The sequence below is a fragment of the Neomonachus schauinslandi genome, chromosome 2 (genome assembly GCF_002201575.2).
Source record: "Neomonachus schauinslandi chromosome 2, ASM220157v2, whole genome shotgun sequence".
Taxonomy (NCBI): domain Eukaryota; kingdom Metazoa; phylum Chordata; class Mammalia; order Carnivora; family Phocidae; genus Neomonachus; species Neomonachus schauinslandi.
The window spans coordinates 182,593,128-182,615,408 of record NC_058404.1 but is presented as its reverse complement, the minus strand read 5'-3'; the positions used below and the strand labels follow the sequence as shown (position 1 = coordinate 182,615,408).

Here is a 22,281-nt window from a genome sequence, read left to right as displayed (position 1 = left end):
TTGGGTTTTCAGGCCCCTTGATGAGACATGGTGTAAATGTTTTAAAGTATGCCTAAACCACTGTGTATAATTAAGCAAAAGCAAATTATGCCCTCCATAAGGACTAGATTGATGGTCTGAACCATAAAATAAGGGGCTTGAGCTAGGTTTTGAAATAGTAGATATTTCTTTTTTTTTTTTTTAAGATTTTATTTATTTATTTAACAGAGAGAGGGAAAGCACAAGTAGGCAGAGCAGCAGACAGGGAGAGGGAGAAGCAGGCTCCCCGCTGAACAGGGAGCCCAACGCAGGGCTCGATCATCGCCAGGATGTTGGGATCATGACCTGAGCCGAAGGCAGACGCCCAACCGACTAAGCGCCCCGAAATAGATACTCCGTAATTGCTAGAGAGGAGATAGCAGTTGACTCTTGCATGACATTGGTTCCATCTGCAGGCTCTTCTTACGTGCAGATTTTTTTTAGTTAATACAGTATAGTATTACAAATGTATTTTTTTTTATTTTCTTAGTAGTATTTTGTCTAGCTTTATTGTAAGAATACAGTATATAGTACATACAACATACAAATATGTGTTGACTGTTTACGTTAATGGTAAGGCTTCCTGGTCAACAGTAGGCTATTAATTTGGGGGGAGTCAAAAATTAGACATGGATTTTTTGACTCCATACGGAGTTGGCACCCCTAACCCCCATAATGTTCAAGGGTCAACCGTATAAGGAAGTTATTCTAGGTGGGAAGAATTTTTGAAGGCAGGTTTTCGGCAGCTAGCAAAACAAATCCGTTGGTAATCTGTGAGGTGAAAGGGTACAATGCATTGTTCTTTCAGTCATCCACTTACAACAGGTGTTCAGGGTGTAATATATAACACATAGGAATCCAGTTGTCCATTTTGCTTGTAATTCTTCTACTTTTATTAATATTTTGAAAGTTTCTACTTTGGATATTGTTCTAAATCTTTTTTCCAGGTTAATTACCAAATAAAGTATAATAGCCATAACAATGTCATCAATTGGGGCGCCTGGGTGGCTCAGTCATTAAGTGTCTGCCTTTGGCTCAGGTCATGATCCCAGGGTCCTGGGATCGAGCCCCGCATCGGGCTCCCTGCTCAGTGGGAAGCCTGCTTCTCCCTCTCGCACTCCCCCTGCTTGTGTTCCCTCTCTCGCTGTGTCTCTCTCTGTCAAATAAATAAATAAAATCTTCAAAAAAAAAACAAACACCGTCATCAATGAATAATACGTCATTTTAAGTAGGTCTTAATTAATAATTGTAGATTCTGCTTTGGTGTATCATCTTCTATAACCTTTTAGACATTGTTGGATTTGCTGAATTCCAATAGTTCAGAATTCTGGGCTCCGTGAAATTTTAATACTCCCTGCTCTAAAAAATATCTGATGTAATTGAATGCATAATTCTAGGATAGACGAACCTGCCCTGAACAAGTGTAGTCTTTGTGAAAGCCTTGATTTCCATGCTCTGTACATGACTATTTGCATTACAGAAGGCTTCACCAAAATGTTTCTTTATGAGATTACTTAATGCATTTCAGTATAATTTTGTATTCATATGTTCGAAGAAAAGAAATGCTTTCTTGAATCTAATTGCATTGTTTTTGTATTTTTGTGGTGTGTATATTGTTTCAGGTTTTTTTGCCCTCCTCCTTGTGTGTATCTTATGGGCAGTGGATGGAAGAAAAAAAAAGAACAAATGGAACGAGATGGTTGTTCTGAACAAGAGTCTCAACCATGTGCATTTATTGGAATAGGAAATAGTGACCAAGAAATGCAGCAGCTGAACTTGGAAGGAAAGGTAAATTAAAACTGTTGGTTCTCTTAAAGGGCACCATGGTACCAGCTTATTTGTTTTTGTGCTGATGCTTTTTTTTTCTTTTATCTCTTTTGGTAGCAATTTTCTGAACACCCCCCCCCCCCCCCCCCCCACACAGACACACCCAACCCTACCCACCAGAGATAAACTTGTCAAATAGCTGTGGTCTAGTCATGAGCTGTGGACATCTAAAGGTGGCACATAGTAAGCTTCCTCAGATTGGGAGCAGTTTTAGCAGGCTATGAATTAGGTTTCCATTAGAAGCCAATAATAAATTTAGGAGGCTAATCTGTCATGTGACTGACAGGGGGGACATGATATTCAATAAACAGTGAAAATACATAGTTCAGTAATATTTTACTCTCTCTTAATCTTACTCTTATACTAGAAGCAAAGTGATAGAGATAAATTCTTAGAAGTATTTACCTGGGTTATAAAGATCGTAAATGTTTTACTTAGCTTCTGTGTGAAGCAAAACTACAAAAGACAAGAACAGCCACAATCAGCTTTACTCAAGACTTTTAGGAATTTTCTTTGATTAATTTGTTAGGGAATGGAATTTATATATTAGTTTTACTAATTGTATTCTATGAAATTAGAACGTAATCATTTCAGTCTGTACCTTTAGTATTCAAAAATAGTTCTTATTGACTTAGCATTTAACTATTATTTTGTTTTCCCTTGATATTAAAATTTGAAAAATGTTTAGTTCTCAACGATCACGTGAATGTCTTAAAATAGTACATAAAAAGATATTTCCTCATTCAGTAAATCCTTACTGAGTATCTTAGTGTTTGCTATGTTGCAGTTGGCAGTAGGGATGGGGGCTGGCAGGTAACATTGAAGGTGATGAGCTAGGAGGTTTGTATACTGCAGTTCAATCTTAGTCATTTACAGATAATACACAGAATCTGCACCAAGAAGCCTTAATAACAGCCTTCTTCAAATATTTTTATGACATTTGTATCTTTATAATTTTTATCAGTAAGGCTTGTCAACTATGTATTTTTTAATTAGATTTTCAGTAAAACTTATCACAATAAAGGTGGTTTCATTTTAAAAGAAAATAGAGCAGTAAGAAATATTTCTAAATTATGACCCTTGAGCCAAAGTAAAGGATATTTTTAAGTGGTAGGCTGATCTGATAGGCCTTAGCTCTGTCTCACCTGTTTTCCTGTCCTGTAGAAAGTCTCAGAGTTACGTCTCCAAGCTGTACATTTAGACACTTGGTACTATGAATTGACTACTTAGGTAGGTAGTGAGAAGCCAGGGATTGTAGCTACCAGCGTATTTAACTGTTAACTGAATTTCGTTGCCTGCTTTAACCAATTCCAGCTTCTAGCATTTTAAGGGAATTAATACCAAGCAAACAGCATCCCCACTTGCTTTTCCCAGCATCATGGCTTAGTATATCTTTCTTCAACTTACACCATTATGTACTTTCCCCAAGCCCTAAAAATTCACACAAGACAAAAAGAATACCTGAAAGCTTGAGCATTAACTAGTATTTAAAGCATCTACTAATGGGGTAGTATAATGTCTATAAGCCAGATTTACTTGTTAATATTATTAGTTTTAATGAAAAATGCTATTAGAGAAGTCTTACTTTATATAAAGTAAGACTTGTTGAGAGTCAACAGAAGGCATTCCAGGTGGAAGTAACATCATATGTGCTTGGAGCCTAAAGGTGTAAGAACATGGTAGGTGTGGGCCTACGTAGGCAAAGATGGCCTGAGCAGCGCGATGCTGAGCTTCAGAGAGGGGCCCTTTCCTCTTGCCTGTCTCACTTCACCTCAGTGCATTTAAGGTAATACTCTTTTCTTTCAATAGTCTGCTCATTGAATGGTTCAGTTTAGTCATTATTCAAAAAGAAGGGATATTTGTTTTGCACTCTTGGGTATTTGTACTTAATACTCATTACAGTAAAGTTCTAGTATATGTAGCCCTTCTTATGGTTATGACATTTGACTCTATGTTGATAATATTTTGGATCTGAGATTTTACCTAATGATGTTTTAAATTTGTTAAATACTCATTTCCTCAATTTTATATCTTACATAGTTGGAACTAGGTAAGCTATACAACATGAATTAATCCCTACTTAGCCCGCTTGTGTTTTTCTTATTTTCAAAAATTACATCCCCTACACCTCTCTTGCTAGCACTATTTATATAATTCACATATTTCTACAGTACTTTTGCAGTATTATATCTGGTATTTCTCATTTCAGGGCACATGTTATTACTGTGGCCTGAAGATCTCGTCTTGAAAGAGTTGTTCTTAAGTTAAATTGTTTATTATTTATAGAAAGGTTTATTTTATGCTGTTTTCTATTCTAGAATTTTGTTTAGGTAATCTAGCCTTTTAGTATGATGAATGTAACTTTAAACTTTATTAATTTATTTTCTTAATGCCGTAATACTTTTTCTGAGTAGTGACTTTTTACCTTTTTTTTTTTAATGGAATTTGAGTAGCTTGTGGTCGGTGGTCTTACAGTTTTTTTAAAAAAAAATAATGGTTCTAGTACAGTTGTCCCAGGTATGATTATTTTGGGGGGGATTAAGACTCACTTCTGTAAAAAATAGGGATACGTTTTCCTTTTTTTCAAAGGGATATATGTGCGTGTGGTTTTTCTAAACAAAATAAAACCCTTTGTGTGAAAGTCTTTTTCCCATGAGAATTTAATTGTCTTCATTTAAATACACATTTCATTTTTGTTCCCTGTAACTGTCTGCTTTAGTATGTTGATACCCATTTTCCTAGACTTCGTCTTTTATGGTACAGAACAATTCCATAGTTTAGGCTTAATCTGACCTTCAGTGCTTCTTATTGTATGGCACACCGATAAGTCCCGCCACAGCATCTCTGAATGCTTGGAGATCCCTGAGTAGAAGGAGCTGCGTGAGTGTGAAGTACTGTTGTTTTTATTTTTCTTTTTACTACTGTTAACTTTATCTTAATTTTGTCTTCTGCAGAACAAAGCTTCTCAAAGCTTTACCACACTTCTGAATTTAGGAAAACTTAATTGAGTGTAAAATATTCACATGGCAACTACAGTTTCTTACATAACTTTGCTATTGAGAAATGAAATAAGCTGCGGCATTATTTTTGTTCTACTAAAATTGCCCATGATTACAATTTAAAAAATTTAAAACCTGGACTACATTAGCTATTTCGTAAATGAGTGGCGTTTTTCCTGATTTTTAAAAGAAACGCACAACAGAGGTTGTCAAAGAAACTTGTTTAGCCTAATTTTAAGGTAGAGCATTGATCTTTTAAAAAATATTAACTCATTGATTTTAAATACCTAAGCTATGTTTTGAGCATCATTTACCCAATCTGGAAAAAGAGATCAATAATTTAGTTCCTTGCCTAATTCATAGGGATTAGGGGAATAGGAAAGAGTTTAGAATTGTCACATATATTTGAGATAGGAGCATTGAGAGTGTCTTTCCTGTTTTGCCAGTGCTATACCTCTGTAATTCTATCTTTTCAGTTACCAGAATGTATTTTCTGGTAAACTGGCATAATAACTTGCTGCATTTATTTTCTGTTACCTTTCAATCCAGTTCTTTTTTTGAGTAAACACTGCCCCCAATGAGGGGCTTGAACTCACGACCCTGAGATCAAGAGTTGCATGCTCCTCTGACTGAGCCAGCCATGCATCCCTCAGTCCAGTTCTTTTGATGATATAATATGAATTATCCCATTGGGCAAAGTCAGCCGTTTTTTTAATATCCCTTTCTGGCATAAACTATTTTATAATTATCCAGTTGGTCTAGCATAGTTTTCATCAGACTTATAGGTGGTTGCTCTAGTGTTCAGCTGTATAAAGAAAAACACTATATGCACTGTTTTCAAAAGGACCACTGCTAAAATATTTTAATTTTGTTGAATTCTGATAGCCTTATTTATATGTTTTCTTTGCAGAAATACAGTCATGGACTATTTTAACTGTAAAATTCTATTCTAAATATTTGCTGTAGCATTGGTAATTCTGTGATGTAGGCATAGGCTGTATTAAACAAGAAAAAAACTGTGTTTTAAAGCAATCTTAGGGTAAAATGGATCACAACATTAGTATTTTATAGCCTTGATAAAGACGCCTGTACTTTGTCTTTCAGTAATTGTTACAGTTGGTTTTATCAGTTATTCATTGAATTCATTCATTGAAAACTTAGCCGTGGCCATACTGAGCTGTAAGTACCTAACCAACAAGGTTTTGGTGCTCTTGAAGCTTTCCTTTTCTTTCACAGAACTATTGCACAGCCAAAACATTGTACATATCTGATTCAGACAAGAGAAAGCACTTCATGTTATCTGTAAAGATGTTCTACGGCAACAGCGATGACATCGGTGTGTTCCTCAGCAAGCGGATAAAAGTCATTTCCAAACCTTCCAAAAAGAAGCAGTCATTGAAAAATGCTGACTGTATGTATGCTTGAGTTTTCTTTTTGCCACCAATTTCCATCGTAAATTAATAAGACAGATACAGCTATTTTTTAAATTAAGAATCACTTTTTGATAGCAAGTTCACTTTTTTTTTTTTTTAAGATTTTATTTATTTATTTGACAGAGACACGGCAAAAGAGGGAACACAAGCAGCGGGGGAGTGGGAGAGGGAGAAGCAGGCTTCCCGCCGAGCTGATGGGGGGCTCGATCCCAGGACCCTGGGATCATGACCTGAGCCGAAGGCAGACTCTTTAACAACTGAGCCACCCAGGTGCCCCAGCAAGTTCATTTTTTACTAATGTTTTTGTGGCCCTCACTTGATCTGAAACGGTGACACTCGCTTATTATTGCCACTTTATGGGCTTCCTTTTTTTTTTTTTTAATTGAAATGAACAAGACCTGGTCTAAGGAAATGGTTCCCAATCAGACTGGGTTCTTCACTGCTCTCCAGGCACATATGGAAAAATGGGAGTTTTTTTTCCTTTTGCTGTCACTGACTGCAGGGAGTGAATGAAGGTGGCATTGGGTGTGTTGGGCCAGTGATGCTAGATGTTCTCGTTCACATTCCACGGAGAATTGATCCACAAAGAATGTCAAAAGCTCCTCTTTGAGAGACAATATTCTCAAACAGGCTTTGGAAGGCCATCCTGCAAACCGAAACAAAATTTTTAACATGGTTGCTCTGGTAAAGACTCCTGTCTTATGAGCAGATTTTTAGACTACCAAAGATAAGTGCTGTCTGATTAAAGTATGCATTTCAACCCCTACACCCCATTTTCTTTCTTTATTTTTAACTCTTTATGATGAAAACTTTCAAACTTAAACTACTTTCTCCCTTTTACCATGGTGACCATGCACCTGGCCTCAACAGGTTTTGCCAATTCGGTTTCATTATTTCCATGGCCTCTTCCTTCTTTTGACGGCTGGAATATTTTAATGGAAATCTCAGATATCCTGTTCTTTCAACCACCGTTTCTACAGTAGTGATTCTTAACAGATAGCTTTCTTTTTAAACATCAGTATACCTAAAAAAGTTGACAGTAGTTCTTTAATGTCATCTAAAAGCCAGTCCATGTGCAGATTTATTACAGTTGTGTTTTTGTGGATTTTTTCCTTAGGGGTTGGCCTGTTCAAACTTGGATCCAAATTAGGTCCATACATTTTAATCTGTAATAGTGTATTCTCTCCCCCTCCAACCTTTTATTTCTTCCATGTCATTTGTTGAAGAAACTGGGTCATTTTTCCTTTGGAATTTCCATATTCTGAATCTGGCTGATTTACATGTGCCTCTGTTTCTCATATTTTCCATAAACTGGTGGTTAAACTTAAAGACTTACTTTAGAATTAGCTGGTCTTCTGTATGTTCATTTCCTTCAAATCGAAGTCCTATGATATCTGATCATCCCATTTCTTGTCCTATTAAGATTGTTTATAGTAAGTTGAGCTGTTAGCCTAATCCATCCGTTACAGAGTTCCTCAGCAACCTTAACCATTGATGATGGCTGCTTAAATCCAGTATTTTATGAAGGGCTTTTTCTAATGCTTTTAACTTACTTTGTTAGCAGTTTGTTTCAAATATAGTCTGCAGAGGAAAGGCAGGATAAATGCTTGTTTACTAATTTGCAGAATAACAATAGTATTCTTTGAAAGTGCCCAGTGAGGTTTTAGGAGTTTTGTTTAGTTTGATTGCTTTTGTTTTGTTTCATTTTGTTTTATTATGAACTTACTGGGTTTTTATGTACTGGTTGGTTTTAGTTCTCTCAGTCATTATTACTGTAATCATTTACTTTATATTATAGAAATTTTCAAACATAGAGACAGTTGCATAATTACATGAAACCTCTTGTGTTCATCATCTAACTTCAATAATGATCTTACCTGCAGGCCAGTCTATACCCATCTCCCACTGCTTTCCTCTGCCTCATTTTAGTTTGATGCAAATCCAAGACATATCATCTGCAAATATGTATTTCTAAAGATAGGGGCTCTTGTTTTTTTTTTAATATAGTTAGAATACCATGATCACGTACAAACAAATATGTTATGAAACAACTATAAAAAGAAATAATTTCTTCATCTTGGGGCACCTGGGTGGCTCAGTCAGTTAAGCGTCTGCCTTGGGCTCAGGTCATGATCCCAGGGTCCTGGGATCAAGCCCCACGTCGGGCTCTCTGCTCAGCAGGAATCCTGCTTCTCCCCTCCCTCTCCCTCTGCCTGCCGCTCCACCTGCTTGTGCTCTCTCTCTTTCTGTCAAATAAATAAAATCTTTAAAATAAAAAAAATAATTTCTTCATCTCTTCAAATGTCTAGTCAGTTGATCAAATATAAAATTGTCTAAAATGTCATTTTTTAAGTATTTTGCTTGAATAATTCAAATTTAATCTCCTCCAGATATAATTTATATAATTTTTATATAATTTATATATATATAATATATAATACATATTGTGTTGACACGTCCTTGAGTATTTTTATCTGTGGATTCCCTCTTCATCTCTCTCTCTCTCTCTTTGTAATGTGTTTATTCAGGAAACTGAGTAATTTGGCTCTGAGAGCTTTCCACATACTGGATTTTGTTAACTTCATTTCCTTGGTGTAGTTTAATGTATTTTGTACATCGGTAGTGTCAGAGAGAAACACACTAGAACTGGACACTAGTTAAAAGTGGTAAAGATGGATTTTGTTCAGTATTATCACAGTAGGGAAAAGAGGCTTCAGTGTAGAACTCAATTCCAAATACATCAAGGACAAGTCAGGATTTATAATCAAGGAGCAGAGTGAGGGGAGGGTCAGTGGGTAGAAAATTACTAAGAGGAAACATTAAGCGTAGGGGGGTTCTAGAGGAGCCAGCTTAAGAGGCTTTTTGCTAAAGCCTGGCCTAGGTGATCAGATGTACAGGGTGGGAGATGGGGAACTTGGGTTCTTGGAGTAACTGGCTAGGCAGGCCAATTACAGGGCCCAAGGAAGAGGCCTACTTGAAAACGGGGCTCAGAGGAACCTGTCTGTAAAGTTTGGTCAGGTTTAACTTAAAAGCTTGGTCAGATTTAAATTTGTTGTTCTTTGGGGTTTTTTGTTGTTGCTAGAGGACAAAGCTTACTTTGTAGTGATAGAGTATTCTTGCTAATGTCATGTATTCAGACTATTTCTAATTCAAATTACTGGATTTTATTTAACCTCTAACTTTTTCTATTGATCATAAGTTTCTTATTGGCAAAGAACATATTTCACTTCCAGAATATTTTCCTGCTTACATAGACGTGTTTTGTTTTGTTTTGTTTCCAAGAAATTTCACATACCACTATACTTCAGGGTATTTAGAAATAATCAAAATCTCTAAAATCACAAAGGCAGTTGACATCAACTTGGTAAACCTCCTCCTAGACGCCTCTCTGTGAATACATTCCATAGGATTGGATGTGAGCACATGGAGAGACACGTGTAATCACATAAATGTGTGTGTGTACATGTACATGTGTGTACACCTAAGGGAACCACAGTATACGGAGGCTTTTATCGTCTGCTTTTCCGTTCAGTGGTCTTCTAGGGAGATATTTTCTTTATCAAGTGCATTTAGATACACATTATTTAAATAGGTAAATGATATAATTTATTTAATCAAGTTCCTACAGCTGGATATTTATTATTTAAAAAATAATTTCCCTTTAATGAACAGCACTTCATGAAACATACTGTGTAGCTCTCATTTAAAAATTATTTTTATGGACATACTTGATATCTTTAGTGTGACATTATTAATGAGAGTTACCTTGACTTTTTTTTTTTTAGGACATCAATTTGTTAGCACAATCTGTTAATTATTAAGTTATAATAAAGAATAATCATAACTTGCCAAGTACAGGTCCCTTCCGCTCAATCACGTAAATAGAAGCTATTTTTTCTTTGCAGTATGCATTGCCTCAGGAACAAAGGTGGCTCTGTTTAATCGACTTCGATCCCAGACAGTTAGTACCAGATACTTGCATGTAGAAGGAGGTAATTTCCATGCCAGTTCTCAGCAGTGGGGAGCATTTTACATTCATCTCTGTGAGTACGAAAATGTGTATTTGATGTTTTTAGTGTGAAACTGTTATTCTTTGATAGTAAGATATACAGCTCTATTAAGTTTTGTTGTTTTCCTAAGTAGATTAATGAACTCTACAAGGTAATAATTCAGCCTTTTTTTTCCCTGCAACGCAGTGGATGATGATGAATCAGAAGGAGAAGAATTCACAGTCCGCGACGGCTACATCCACTACGGACAGACCGTCAAACTTGTGTGCTCTGTTACGGGCATGGCGCTCCCCAGGCTGGTACGGCTCTGCTTCGGCTTTAGTTGTATGTAGGAAAAATAAAAGACACAGCATGCAAATGTAAAAATACACTTCAATTTCATGCTTTTTAATTTAAGAAGATGTATCAGTAATCACTGCTATTCATTATTCACAGTTATATCCCACTTTATTGTGTTTTTATGAATGCATTCTTACTGACTTTCTGTTACACTAGTATCTCTAATTTTGGTGGAGTTTTCCTTTTTGGTTGTATATCTGAACATGTTCGATAGAGGGCACTAAATAATTATGTTATGATTTCCTTTCTTAACTAATACAGATACTCTGTCGTCATTTTCTGTGGTACCTGCTCTGTCCCACCACAGGACCAAGTTCTCAGAAGCATAGAAGTTCTTACTTCTTTAAAAATATAAGCTTAGTTTTTATTAGTTTACCCTCCTACAAGAAGATAGATTTATTGAAAATTAAATTGTCATTTCATACTCAGAGAGGCATGGTGTTTAGGGCTTTTTGTTCACTAGGATGATTTTGAAACTGTAAAAACTGCATTTCTTAGCAAAATGAAAGCAAAAGCCCCTTATACTCCCTCCTTTATGTTCCCCTTCCTTTTCTGAAACAGAGTACAGTTCAGTTAAGATGGAGGGGATTTATGAGTAGCCCTGATTCAAGGTCAAGTTGGCGGACACGGTGTTGGGCTGTATATCCAGTTTATCTCAGAAATATGGTAAATATTGTACCAACAAGCTACAAAGCCAGCATGGAGGAGAGAACACCAGTTGGAGTAATCCCTGATGTTTTATGAATGTCGAATTCACCAGACACATACCTTAAGTTAAAGTGTTTGCACTACCTGTTATCAGATTTCTTTCCTCTTCTCAACAATTAGAAATGACCAGGGGCGGCTGGGTGGCTCAGTCATTAAGCGGCTGCCTTCGGCTCAGGTTGGGATCCTGGGATCCTGGGATCCAGCCCCGTGTCGGGCTCCCTGCTCGGCAGGGAGCCTACTTCTCCCTCTCTCACTCCCCCTGCTTGTGTTCCCTCTCTAGCTCTCTCTCTCTCTGTCAAATAAATAAATAAAATTTAAAAAAAAAAAAACTCTTTAAAAAAAAAAAATACTTAGAAATGAGCAAAGCAAGTTTTTGATGCCAAATACTAGTGAACATCTTTGGTTTCCTTATTGGTGAGAGGTCATTCAGCAGTGTCTGTGTCCAAAGAACTCTTGTGGGGAATAAAATTGAACCAAACGTGGCTCATGTTCTCAATGTGCTCATTAGCTAGTGGAGAAACAGTGGAGTACACGAATAACGGTACTCTAGACAAACCATGACTCTCATGTGACGGGGAAGCAGGAGTCAGTGCTGTAGACCTAGAAGCTCTAGACTTACATCATTCAAAAATCAGTTATTTCTCTAAAGTCCAAACCTCATCAAATTTAAATGTAGCTCGAAGACTTTAGCATTGAATTGAAACATATTGCTTGAGTTTAGTCAGTCTCCCAGACTATGTTAGAAGTTATAATTGCTAAAAGTGTACTGTTTCCCTTTAAACTCAGAAATTGGCATGGTGTTAGTAGAATGGCAAATATTCTGACTAATAACTGTAGAGCTAAAAAATGTAAACGTGAAAAAAGTTAACTTTAAAGATTGGGACTTTTATACAACTGTGGCTTAGCTTAGTTAAAAATCTTTGAATATTGAGATGTAAAGTAGTAAAGCCAACAGTATTGCATGATATTAATAGTACAGTTCTAAGTACTTTCACATATATTGATTTAATCCTCATAAAACTGAGTAGTTACTATTAAGGATGTTCATTGTGGAGCAAAGTATTACTGTCCTACATACATACATGCATCCTGCAAATACTCCTGAACTTTCCATGTGCCAGCCACTGTCTAGACACTGGAGATACATTGGTGAGCAAGACAGGCTTTCTGTCCTCATGGAGCTTACATTTTGTTAGGGAGATGGACAAAAAATCAGCTAAAGAAATACCCATATTAATGTATTAAAGGTTAAAACAAATGAAAAGAAAATAAGCTAAAAAAGGATAAAGTGAGACTTGTGGGAGTGCTTCCAGGGGTCAGAGAAATCTTTGTAGTGGAGATATTTGAACAGAGACCACAAACTGTGAAGAGCATTTCAGACAGCATGAGTGCAAAAAGAACTTAAGATGGAAATGTGAGACAAATAGTAAGGACGCCATGGTAGCCCAAGCCAGGGGAGGGCTGGAGGCAGGAATTGAGATATTATCTACATATAATAGGAGGCCACTGGAGGGTTTTAAACAGGGCATGGTGGCTGGTTTATGTTTAGAAGGGTAATGGCGGCTGCTCTGTGAAGAGGAGAACGTGGATGGGGTGTAGCAGTGGGAGCAGAGAGACCGCGCTTGGGCTTCTGTCATCATTCAAGCAAGAGTTGGTGGTGGCATCTTAGACCAGGATTGTAGTGGTAAGGTGAGAGGTGACAGATTTATTTGAAAGGAGACGTAATAGAATTTGTTGACAGATTGGATGATGGGGTATAAGAGAAAACAAGGAGTCTAGGGTGACTCCACAGTTTTTGGATTGAGTGAATGGTGGTGCTATTTATTGAGCTGTGAGTTGGAGAAGGATCACTTGTAGGAGGAAATTAAAAATCCGGCGTTTTTTAATTTTTTTTTTTTTTAAGATTTTATCTATTTGTCAGATAGAAGAGAGAGAGCACAAGCAAGGGGAGCTGTAGACAGAGGGAGAAGCAGACTCCCTGCTGAGTAAGGATCCCAATGCGGGACTCGATCCCAGGGCCCTATAATCATGACCTGAACCGAAGGCAGACGCTTAACCTACTGAGCCACCCGGGCATCCCAAAAATCTGGGTTTTGGTGAAGATTGCGGTAGCCTATTAAACATCTTAAGTGGAACTGTTGAGTTGGTAGTTAAATATGCAAGTTGCGTGCCGGAGGAGAGAGGTTAGGGCTAGAGATGCAACTTTAGGAGTTGCCAACCTCTAAATTGTACAGAAAGGAAAGAGGATGGAGAGAAGAGAAGGGGGTCCGAGGACTCGGCTCTGGGACAGTCTGAAGGCCAGTGAGAAGGCCAGTTAGAGCAGGGCTCTCCCCAAAAAGGAGGATGTTCTGTGTCAGTGCTTCTGAGAAAGCTAGTAAGGTGAGGACAGATGCCTCCTGATACCCACGGATTCATCTCTCCGGAAGTCCTTGGTGGCCCCCGACCAGGGCAGTTGTAGTGGGGACTTTGAGACAAAAAGCTGGAGTTACTTCAGGAGATTGGACAGTGTGGAAGAAGAGTTTGCCATAAAGGGGAGCTAAGAAATGGAGTGGAGAGGGTGGAAGAGGGACACGTAGTCAAGGAGGGATTTTCTTTACTTTTGATTTTAGATGAGAAATAGTTCTATAACATGTTTATATGCTTTTGCGAGTGATCTTCTTCATAATCATTAAACACCTAGTGATTATGTTCTATGGCCTAAGTGGCATCTCAGACTTGACAGGATTCTCTTTCAGACATCTGTATGTGTTTTGTGAAATACTTGAATTATAAAATTACTAAATAGAGTTCAGGCTGGGCAGGCAGCCAGCCAGCCCTGGAATCACACTCTGGTCCTTCATCTTCTAACCAGGTGATTATGAATAAGTTACCTGGTTTCTCTGAGCCCATTTCCTAATCTGCAAAATGATATTTTAGGTTTTTAAAACAGATATGTTAGCTGATGAACTGCACTGACTAGCATACTCACAGTATCTTTAGAGACAGTTTTTTCTTTGATGTCATTGTATTTTATTGGAAAAGCCAGCTGAATTTGCTGCACAAAATATGGTCCATTGGCCAACAGAATTAACATCAGCTGTCAGTTTGTTAGAAATGCAGACTGTTAGGCCCCCATGAGATCTTTGGGATTAGAAGAAGAACCCTAGATGATTTGTATACACATCAAAGTTTGAAAAGCAGTGATCTGGAAAGCAAGTATCTGCCCGCCCTGTTTTTCAGGTGTTCTTGGAAGAAGGTAACAGCTTCCACATTCTACAGTGCTTGTCATCTGAAAGTATTTTTTACACCTCGCCTTATTGTTTGTAAATGTTTCTCCATATGTGATAATCTTTTTTTTTCTAATTATTGAAATACAGATAATTAGGAAGGTTGATAAGCAGACCGCATTACTGGATGCAGATGATCCTGTGTCACAACTCCATAAATGTGCATTTTACCTTAAGGATACTGAAAGAATGTACTTGTGCCTTTCTCAAGAAAGAATAATCCAGTTTCAGGTACGTTTTAAAATTATTGGTAAAAATGTACTATCTTTCAGTTAGCAGCATACAGAAACCTAAAACTCTCATTTAATGTTAATTGTACCCAAATACATGAAGCTGTTTTCAGATATTTATCTCAAGTCCAAAGGTTCTTTAACCTACATGATCCTGAGACATGGCCGTCACCGTACCTCAAGGAAGAACTCAAAACGATAAAAATGTTCTTGGAGAAACAGTTAACATCTAGTTCTGGGAAATCGAAAAGTTCCTCGGATCTTCCAAAAGTAGATTTTGAGTGTTTGGTGAATCCGCTGAAGCTGTGTGAAGACACTGTATATAGATACACATATATTTTGGGGGAGGGTTCATAATTATCAGATTTACATTGGGGTCTTCCTAGATGGTCATGACGAGATGTTTTGTAAGCTGATTTTTGACTACATTCATTCAGAAGTCTTTCATGAATACATCTGTGACATGGACAGATGATTTAATAGGATAATTATACTTTCATGTGAAACTCATTTGTCAACATCTGGAGACCTGTTTCAGAGAGGTGGCCACGTGCAGCCATTCTCCTCAGCCCGGAGCGGATGGACCGGTCTGGGTGTTTCAAGGTAGGGGTAGGGGAATGCCAGTTCACATCTCGGCTCCCTCCTGCTGAAAGTGCATGAGTTTCTAACTGCTCTTTAAGCTTGAGGGGTTCCTAGCTTCTTTCTTAGGGATCCATAAAGAGTTTTAATTAGCTATTTACATCACGAATTCTCATCTTTTATTAAAGAAATTACACAGGTACTGGCGTACTCTCAAATGGTCATTATGAAAGGTATTATTTTTAATATGTCACCAGAATATTTCATATTATAATAAAAACTGCTGAATGTGAGGTTGCCAAATTAAATATTCTGTTTATGTTTATTTAGGGACTGGCAAAGCATCGTGTTTGGAAGTTCATAAATTTGCACTGAATTCTCTCCCTGTTAACTCCAGTGTACGAGTGCTACCTTGTTAAAATTGTCTTATACTGCAATGTATATAAAACTCGATTTCTAAACATTCTTTCTTCATAAGGCCACTCCATGCCCAAAAGAACCAAATAAAGAGATGATAAATGATGGAGCTTCCTGGACAATCATTAGTACGGATAAGGCGGAGTATACATTTTATGAGGGAATGGGCCCTGTCCTTGCCCCAGTCACCCCTGTGCCTGTTGTAGAAAGTCTTCAGGTAAGACCACTTACTCACAAGTTGACTTTTATTTTGGGGGGTTTTTTGTTGTTGTTGTTGTTGTTGTTTTAAGATTTTATTTATTTATTTGACAGAGACAGCGAGAGAGGGAACACAAGTAGGGTGAGTGGGAGAGGGAGAAGCAGGCTTCCCGCAGAGCAGGGAGCCTGATTGTGGGGCTCGATCCCAGGACCCTGGGATCATGACCGGAGCTGAAGGCAGACGCTTAATGACTTAGCCACCCAGGTGCTCCTCACAAGTTGACTTTAATGCTTTATACCTGCTCCCAGCTCTGACTTGGTTGATTTTTATTTCACAATAAATTTGATTTTTCTCCAAATCTAGTGATTTGGGGATGTTGTTAATACATTGTTTGTTGATTTAAAAAAAAAAATAGGAGCATACTTTTATATAAGAGAATTTAAGTTTAAATCTACTTGTATGTTATCTTGAGATGTGTTTAGCTCACTTTGTCGTTATTTACTTATTTTTAAGGATTTTATTTATTAGAGAGCGGGGAGTACAAGTGGGGGGAAGGGGGACAGAGGGAGAGGGAGAAGCAGGCTCCCCATGGAGCAGGGAGCCCGATGCGGGGCTTGATCCCAGGACCCTGGGATCATGACCTGAGCCCAAGGCAGATGCTAAACCGACTGAGCCACCCAGGCGCCCCTATAATCATGTTATTTAAAAAGAAGAGTTTTGGGCACCTGGGTGGCTCAGTCTAAGCATCTGCCTTCGGCTCAGGTCATGATCCCAGGGTCCTGGGATCGAGCCCCGCATCGGGCTCCCTGCTCCACAGGGAGCCTGCTTCTCCCTCTCCCACTCCCCCTGCTTGTATTCCCTCTCTCGCTCTCTCTCTCTGTCAAATAAATAAATAAAATCTTTAAATAAATAAATAAGAGTTTTATTCATTTTTTTCACAAATCATAGTCAAATGAAAAACTGATCTGTGTACTTCAACGAAAAATGAAAATTTTTCTCAACATTGTTCTCATTTTCTGTGACTTTCAGTTGAATGGCGGTGGTGATGTAGCAATGCTTGAACTTACAGGACAGAATTTCACTCCAAATTTACGAGTGTGGTTTGGGGATGTAGAAGCTGAAACTATGTACAGGTACTTAATGAAACTTCTTACATCATCTGGAGTTTTTGATGGGGGTGGGTACATGAGGTTCATTCCAGTTGTAAAACGTACGTGGCTTCTAAGTGATTTCTGTCCCCCCCCCCCCAGATGTGGAGAGAGCATGCTGTGTGTTGTCCCAGACATTTCTGCATTCCGAGAAGGCTGGAGATGGGTCCGACAGCCAGTCCAGGTCCCAGTAACTTTGGTCCGTAACGATGGGATCATTTATTCCACCAGCCTTACCTTTACCTACACGCCAGAACCAGGGCCACGGCCACACTGCAGTGCTGCGGGAGCCATCCTTCGAGCCAGTTCAGGCCAAGTGCCCCCTAATGAATCAAACACAAACAGCGAGGGAGGTTACACAAACGTCAGCACAAATTCAACCAGTGTCACATCCTCTGCAGCAACAGTGGTGTCCTAACTACCGTCTTTTTGCTAGGACTTAAACTGACTTGAGTGCGGCAAAATGGTGACAAAAAAGAGAGAGAGAGAGAAAGAAAAAGGAAAAAAAATGAACCATCTTTTGTGGTTTCTTGGGAAAACTTTTCATACCAGGTGATACTGTTCCAAAACCCCATTACCTACAAGTGCTGATTGGATGTGCAGAAGCCACAGTAAAACAGACAAGCAAAACATGGAAATGTACAAACTATTGGAATTCGGTGTTTTTTTCCAGCTGTTCTTTTTGTTTGGTTGGCTTTTGTTTGGTTTTGTTTAAATGGGCAAGAAATAGAGATGTGGCTGGAATAAAAGTTAATCAACCTAGAAGACACAAATCTAACATAGTTTTTACGGACCAAGGAACTTGCATAAGCTTTAGCAAAAGGTACATTTTCACCATACCTTTTTTTTATATCACAGTATCTAGTACACCTTTGTTACCAAATAGGTTGTTTTCCTCCCCGCCCCTCTTTGAGCTTCTGTTCTTCAGTACATTCAAGTTCCAAGCCTGACCATGCTTGTTTAATCTAATTACCATATTCTTCCAGGGTTTTTTGTTTTTGTTTTTATTTAAGGCTGGAACTATTATTTTTTTTTTTTAAGCAGATGTCTTAATGACTTTTCATGAGTCGAAATTGTTTTGATTTCAGCAAGTCAAATCTTGTAAAGGCCCGCATATTTTTTTTTTAAGATTATATGAAGTCTGTGCAAAAGCTTTAAAAAAAAAAATGCCTCTGCCTTGCCTGCAATACATGCAATGTACGTTAACTTCGTCTCTGTTCTCAGACACTGTCCATAGTTACTTCCTTGTTTTCCTTTTTTTTTTTAAAAAAAGTATTTATAGTGGTATTCCAAGAGGTGGAATTAAATGTGGCCATTTAGTCCTTAATGAATTAATGGCGCAGAACATGGTATTTGGAGTGTTATCTCCCCTTTTCCCATGCGTAAATGTATCTCCATGTTTCAGGATTTGTTCAGGTCCCTTCCCCCACCCCTACCCCGCCCCCCCACAACTCCCTGATCTTGTACATAACTTGTATTATGTGTAAGTTAAACATATTATTTTGAACTTGGAACGTTCCCAGTGATTTCATTCAGCAGGGTGTTTTCTGCCTTGTCGGCATATGACAAAAAAAATATATATATATATCATGAGAAGTATTTGCTACCAGTTGGTAGATGGTGCCCTTATTGAGGAAAATCTCAGCAAAAGCATGTGTTTACTTTTTTTTTTTTTTTTGTAGCCTAGGTCAAAACATTGTAACCTTAAAACAAGATGCTTTTATTAGATGACCAACTAAAATAGCTTGGAAGACAGTACTTTTAGAACAGATAGTTGTGAGATTATAAAACTGCAAATGTAATTTATCTTTTCATATCTCTCCTGCCTTTCTTTGTCTTCTCTACCCCAGTACTGAGTGTCTCCACAAATGTCTCTTACTCAGAAAACATTTCTTTTCCATTCAGTTAAGATTTAGTTGCATTCAGGGTTGTGTGTTGGCCTCGGACGCTCGGCTCACCGATTTCATGTTGCTTCCCTTCCCGCACTTTGGTTATGCCTTCGTTCGGTTTCTCAGAAATTGCGGCCGACTCACTGGGCTACATTTAATACAGGAACCCTGTGTGTAACTTATAGGACACAGTCTAGTAATACAATCATCCTTCTTAGAGTTAAAAACTACCTCTAGAATGTGGTAAGCTTTTACTGTCCCATAAAACAGGAGCCACAAGTACCTTATGAATGCAAAACTAACTTCCTGCAATGTTTCCAGACAGAACATTGTCTTTCTGGTGTCCTGGGCGATTTTGAAGACATTGTCATTGGAAGACTTTTTAGACATCTTATTAGTAGCCTTTTTTTTTTTTTTTTTGTCCCCCGAGCTTTGCTGTCTTCATCACCCATCCTTTTGCTCATACTATGTCATTGTGAATACGATTGCTAACCTCTCTCAATCACCTTTTTCTCAGTTTTCAAGGGGGAAGTCATCTGTAAAACACGTCAGTGGTTAAATCAAAGTTATTGTGGTTTTATCTTACTGCAAGCCTTTTTAATTACTCACAGGCTGCATTCTTCTCTCTATATAAGCCTTCTCTTCAGATCTGCTCCAGTCACTAGCTTCTCCTGTAAGCCAACCCAGCCTCACACTTTAAATCTGTTCCAGTGATCGAGGGCAGAATTGTGGCCTTATCTGTCTTTGTTTTTAACTGTTTACTAGCTGCTTCTTGCAAACTTGCTCATTTCCGAGTAGTATTTCTTCTTCTCTGTTGAGTCACCAAAGTAGTCTTTATACAGTGCTTTTTGTTCGGAGTGTGGAAATATTTTCAGTGCCGCTGTCCTTTGAATGGGCCACTCCCCAGGTTTGGTGTCTAGTTAGGAAACTGTGTTAAATTAACCGATAACAGATGAGATACTTTTGAAGAACAAATGATTCCTTACCTGTCTTTGCAGCTCAAATTAATTTTTCAAGTTGATGGCTTTATTAAAATGAACTTTGCTTTTTTACTATTTAATTATGCCTTATTTTGGCTCTTTGTTTCTTTTAATAAGATGATTTTGAAATATTAGACTGTAAAGCCTTTTCCCGTTTGTTTTTTTGTTTGAAAAGTCCAAGAATGTACTTATACAGGCATTTCCCTTGCTATTTTATGCCATTCTGCATACCACAAACTAAAGACTGAAATGATTTGTCTGTTGTACCTTCTTATTTTAATCAATAGTTCTTTTGTCAGCTGCTTTTAAAAAAAATCTTCATGGATTGGTGAATCATTTTCAGTGTATAATTTATAGGAGCCTTGTCCTCTGGTTATAGAAGAACACAGCCCCTCCTCCGATGGCATTATTAGAGATGCTGGTCCTTTTTCCTCATAACGACTCTCCTAGAATGGTGGCTGCTTCAGTTAGAGAACATTCGAGTTTGGGGTTTTGTTTTTGTTTTTCCATTCTGTTTTAGAAGTGTATCTTCTGCTCTCATGAGCTATGCAATTTCTAAAAATATGCTAGAAACTGAGTCTGTGATCCGGTATGTTTTTATTAGTTCCATTGAATTGATCACATAGATTGGGAAGGCAAGTAAAAGACTTTAAATGTAGAATGCCCTTTTGATTTTGAATGATTTCCCGAATTGAACACTAGGATAATATTTAACCTGCTGCTGACTTTTCTTCAACTGTGGCAACTAAAGGCATCCTCATTTATGTGTTAGTGAAGTATTTATCATTCTCTGCACAGACTTATTTGCGATCATAACTGGTTAGTTTTTGTGTTTGTGTGTGGTTTTTTTTTTTTTTTAATGAAATTGGTACCATCTGTGCCCTCACAGAATATTCCCAATGCAGTTTTTGAGAACTAAACTCCTCATGTTTAACCAGATAATCCACAGGGGGGAGGGGTTCCTTTTTTAAACAAAATGCTATTCAATTATTAACCAAGTTACTTACTTTTAATTTCAAAAGCAGCTGTGTTTTCTGATGAGTACTGAACAAATGTGTGTAATTTCTGTGCCAGACTTTTGACTTTGTTTTCAAGCACTGTAATGTGGGATGAATGATTAGAAACAATAATATATTAGGGTTTCTATTTAACCCTTTCAGGACTGAACTGTATCTCCTTTTATTAATTTTTCCCTGTGTTGTGATAAATGTTTGCCAGCATTCAGTACTGTGTTGGTCCAGATGTAGGTTTATATGCTCATTTTTAGCTTATTTCTTGTACCTTGCAGCATGCTCTACGCATTCAGTCCTTAAGGGGTTTATTTTACAAACTGTGCGCCTGTAAGGTTTATTAGCAATAAGATAGAAAATTGAGCAAGTTTATACCATAATTTTGTAGAAAAAAGAATCTGCTCAGTTCCATATTTCATCCATGAGAAACCTGCAATACGGCAGTTTCAAGGAATAAATAAAAAGGAAATGTAAACCATTGTAAAAGTCTTCTGTCGAATGTGCCTGATGCATGTATGACCTTCTTTTGATTTCAGAATACTTCATAAAGATACAATTAAATTACATATCACAGTTTGCGTATTAAAAATCTTAGCTTGCTATCTGCATCACATCAAAGTGATAGCTATGTGAATTTCTTTTTCAGTGTTTTTTAACTATGTCATACTTCCGAGAGAGAGAGAGAGAGAGAGAGAGAGAATTTTGTGGTTCCCCCCCCCCCCCCGCCCGTAATAATGGGCTTTGTCACTCAAGGGGCGTATCCTCCAATTCAGGAACATTTCAAGCTACTCTCAACAAGATTAAAGAGTATTTAATTTAGCAGCAGCTTGCTTTCCAGTATAAAGTTGTCATTTGGTTTGCCGTACGGAAGAACATATAATGATGGTTTATGCTCTTTAGTGGGGGCTCCTAATTGGAGAGAGCCTTCTTTGTTTAATAGGGAAACAAAGTAAAGGGGGGGGCATTACATATTTTTTAAATCATAGCAAGTTTTTTATCTGACTTCTCCCAAAAGAAAAAAATACGTTACCAGAATTTTACTAAAGACCTCTTACTCTAAAAATAGTGATTGTTAAATAAGAAACAATTTAGTTGGAAGCTTTTAAAGGTGGAGATTGATAGTGATTACTTGATATAAAGTTTAGAAGAGCATAATCATATATTCCTTGCTCTAAATAGTACGTGAGCCCTTTCTAAGCAATCTTACCAAAGATCCGTTAAGTCTATTT

At 37.7% G+C, this 22,281-nt stretch overlaps 1 protein-coding gene across 1 annotated transcript in view; it reads left to right on the top strand.

Moving 5' to 3' along the window:
- RBPJ (recombination signal binding protein for immunoglobulin kappa J region) overlaps positions 1-21,597 on the top strand; it is a 108,333-nt gene extending 86,736 nt beyond the window's left edge. Inside the window, exons 4-11 of the mRNA XM_021679451.2 lie at positions 1,641-1,806; positions 6,081-6,255; positions 10,183-10,320; positions 10,474-10,586; positions 14,691-14,831; positions 15,888-16,043; positions 17,055-17,158; positions 17,276-21,597. Of these exons, the coding sequence (XP_021535126.1) occupies positions 1,641-1,806; positions 6,081-6,255; positions 10,183-10,320; positions 10,474-10,586; positions 14,691-14,831; positions 15,888-16,043; positions 17,055-17,158; positions 17,276-17,591 (1,309 nt within the window). The 3' untranslated portion in view covers positions 17,592-21,597. The remainder of the gene's footprint in view (positions 1-1,640; positions 1,807-6,080; positions 6,256-10,182; positions 10,321-10,473; positions 10,587-14,690; positions 14,832-15,887; positions 16,044-17,054; positions 17,159-17,275) is intronic.
- The last annotated feature ends 684 nt before the right edge of the window (positions 21,598-22,281 follow it).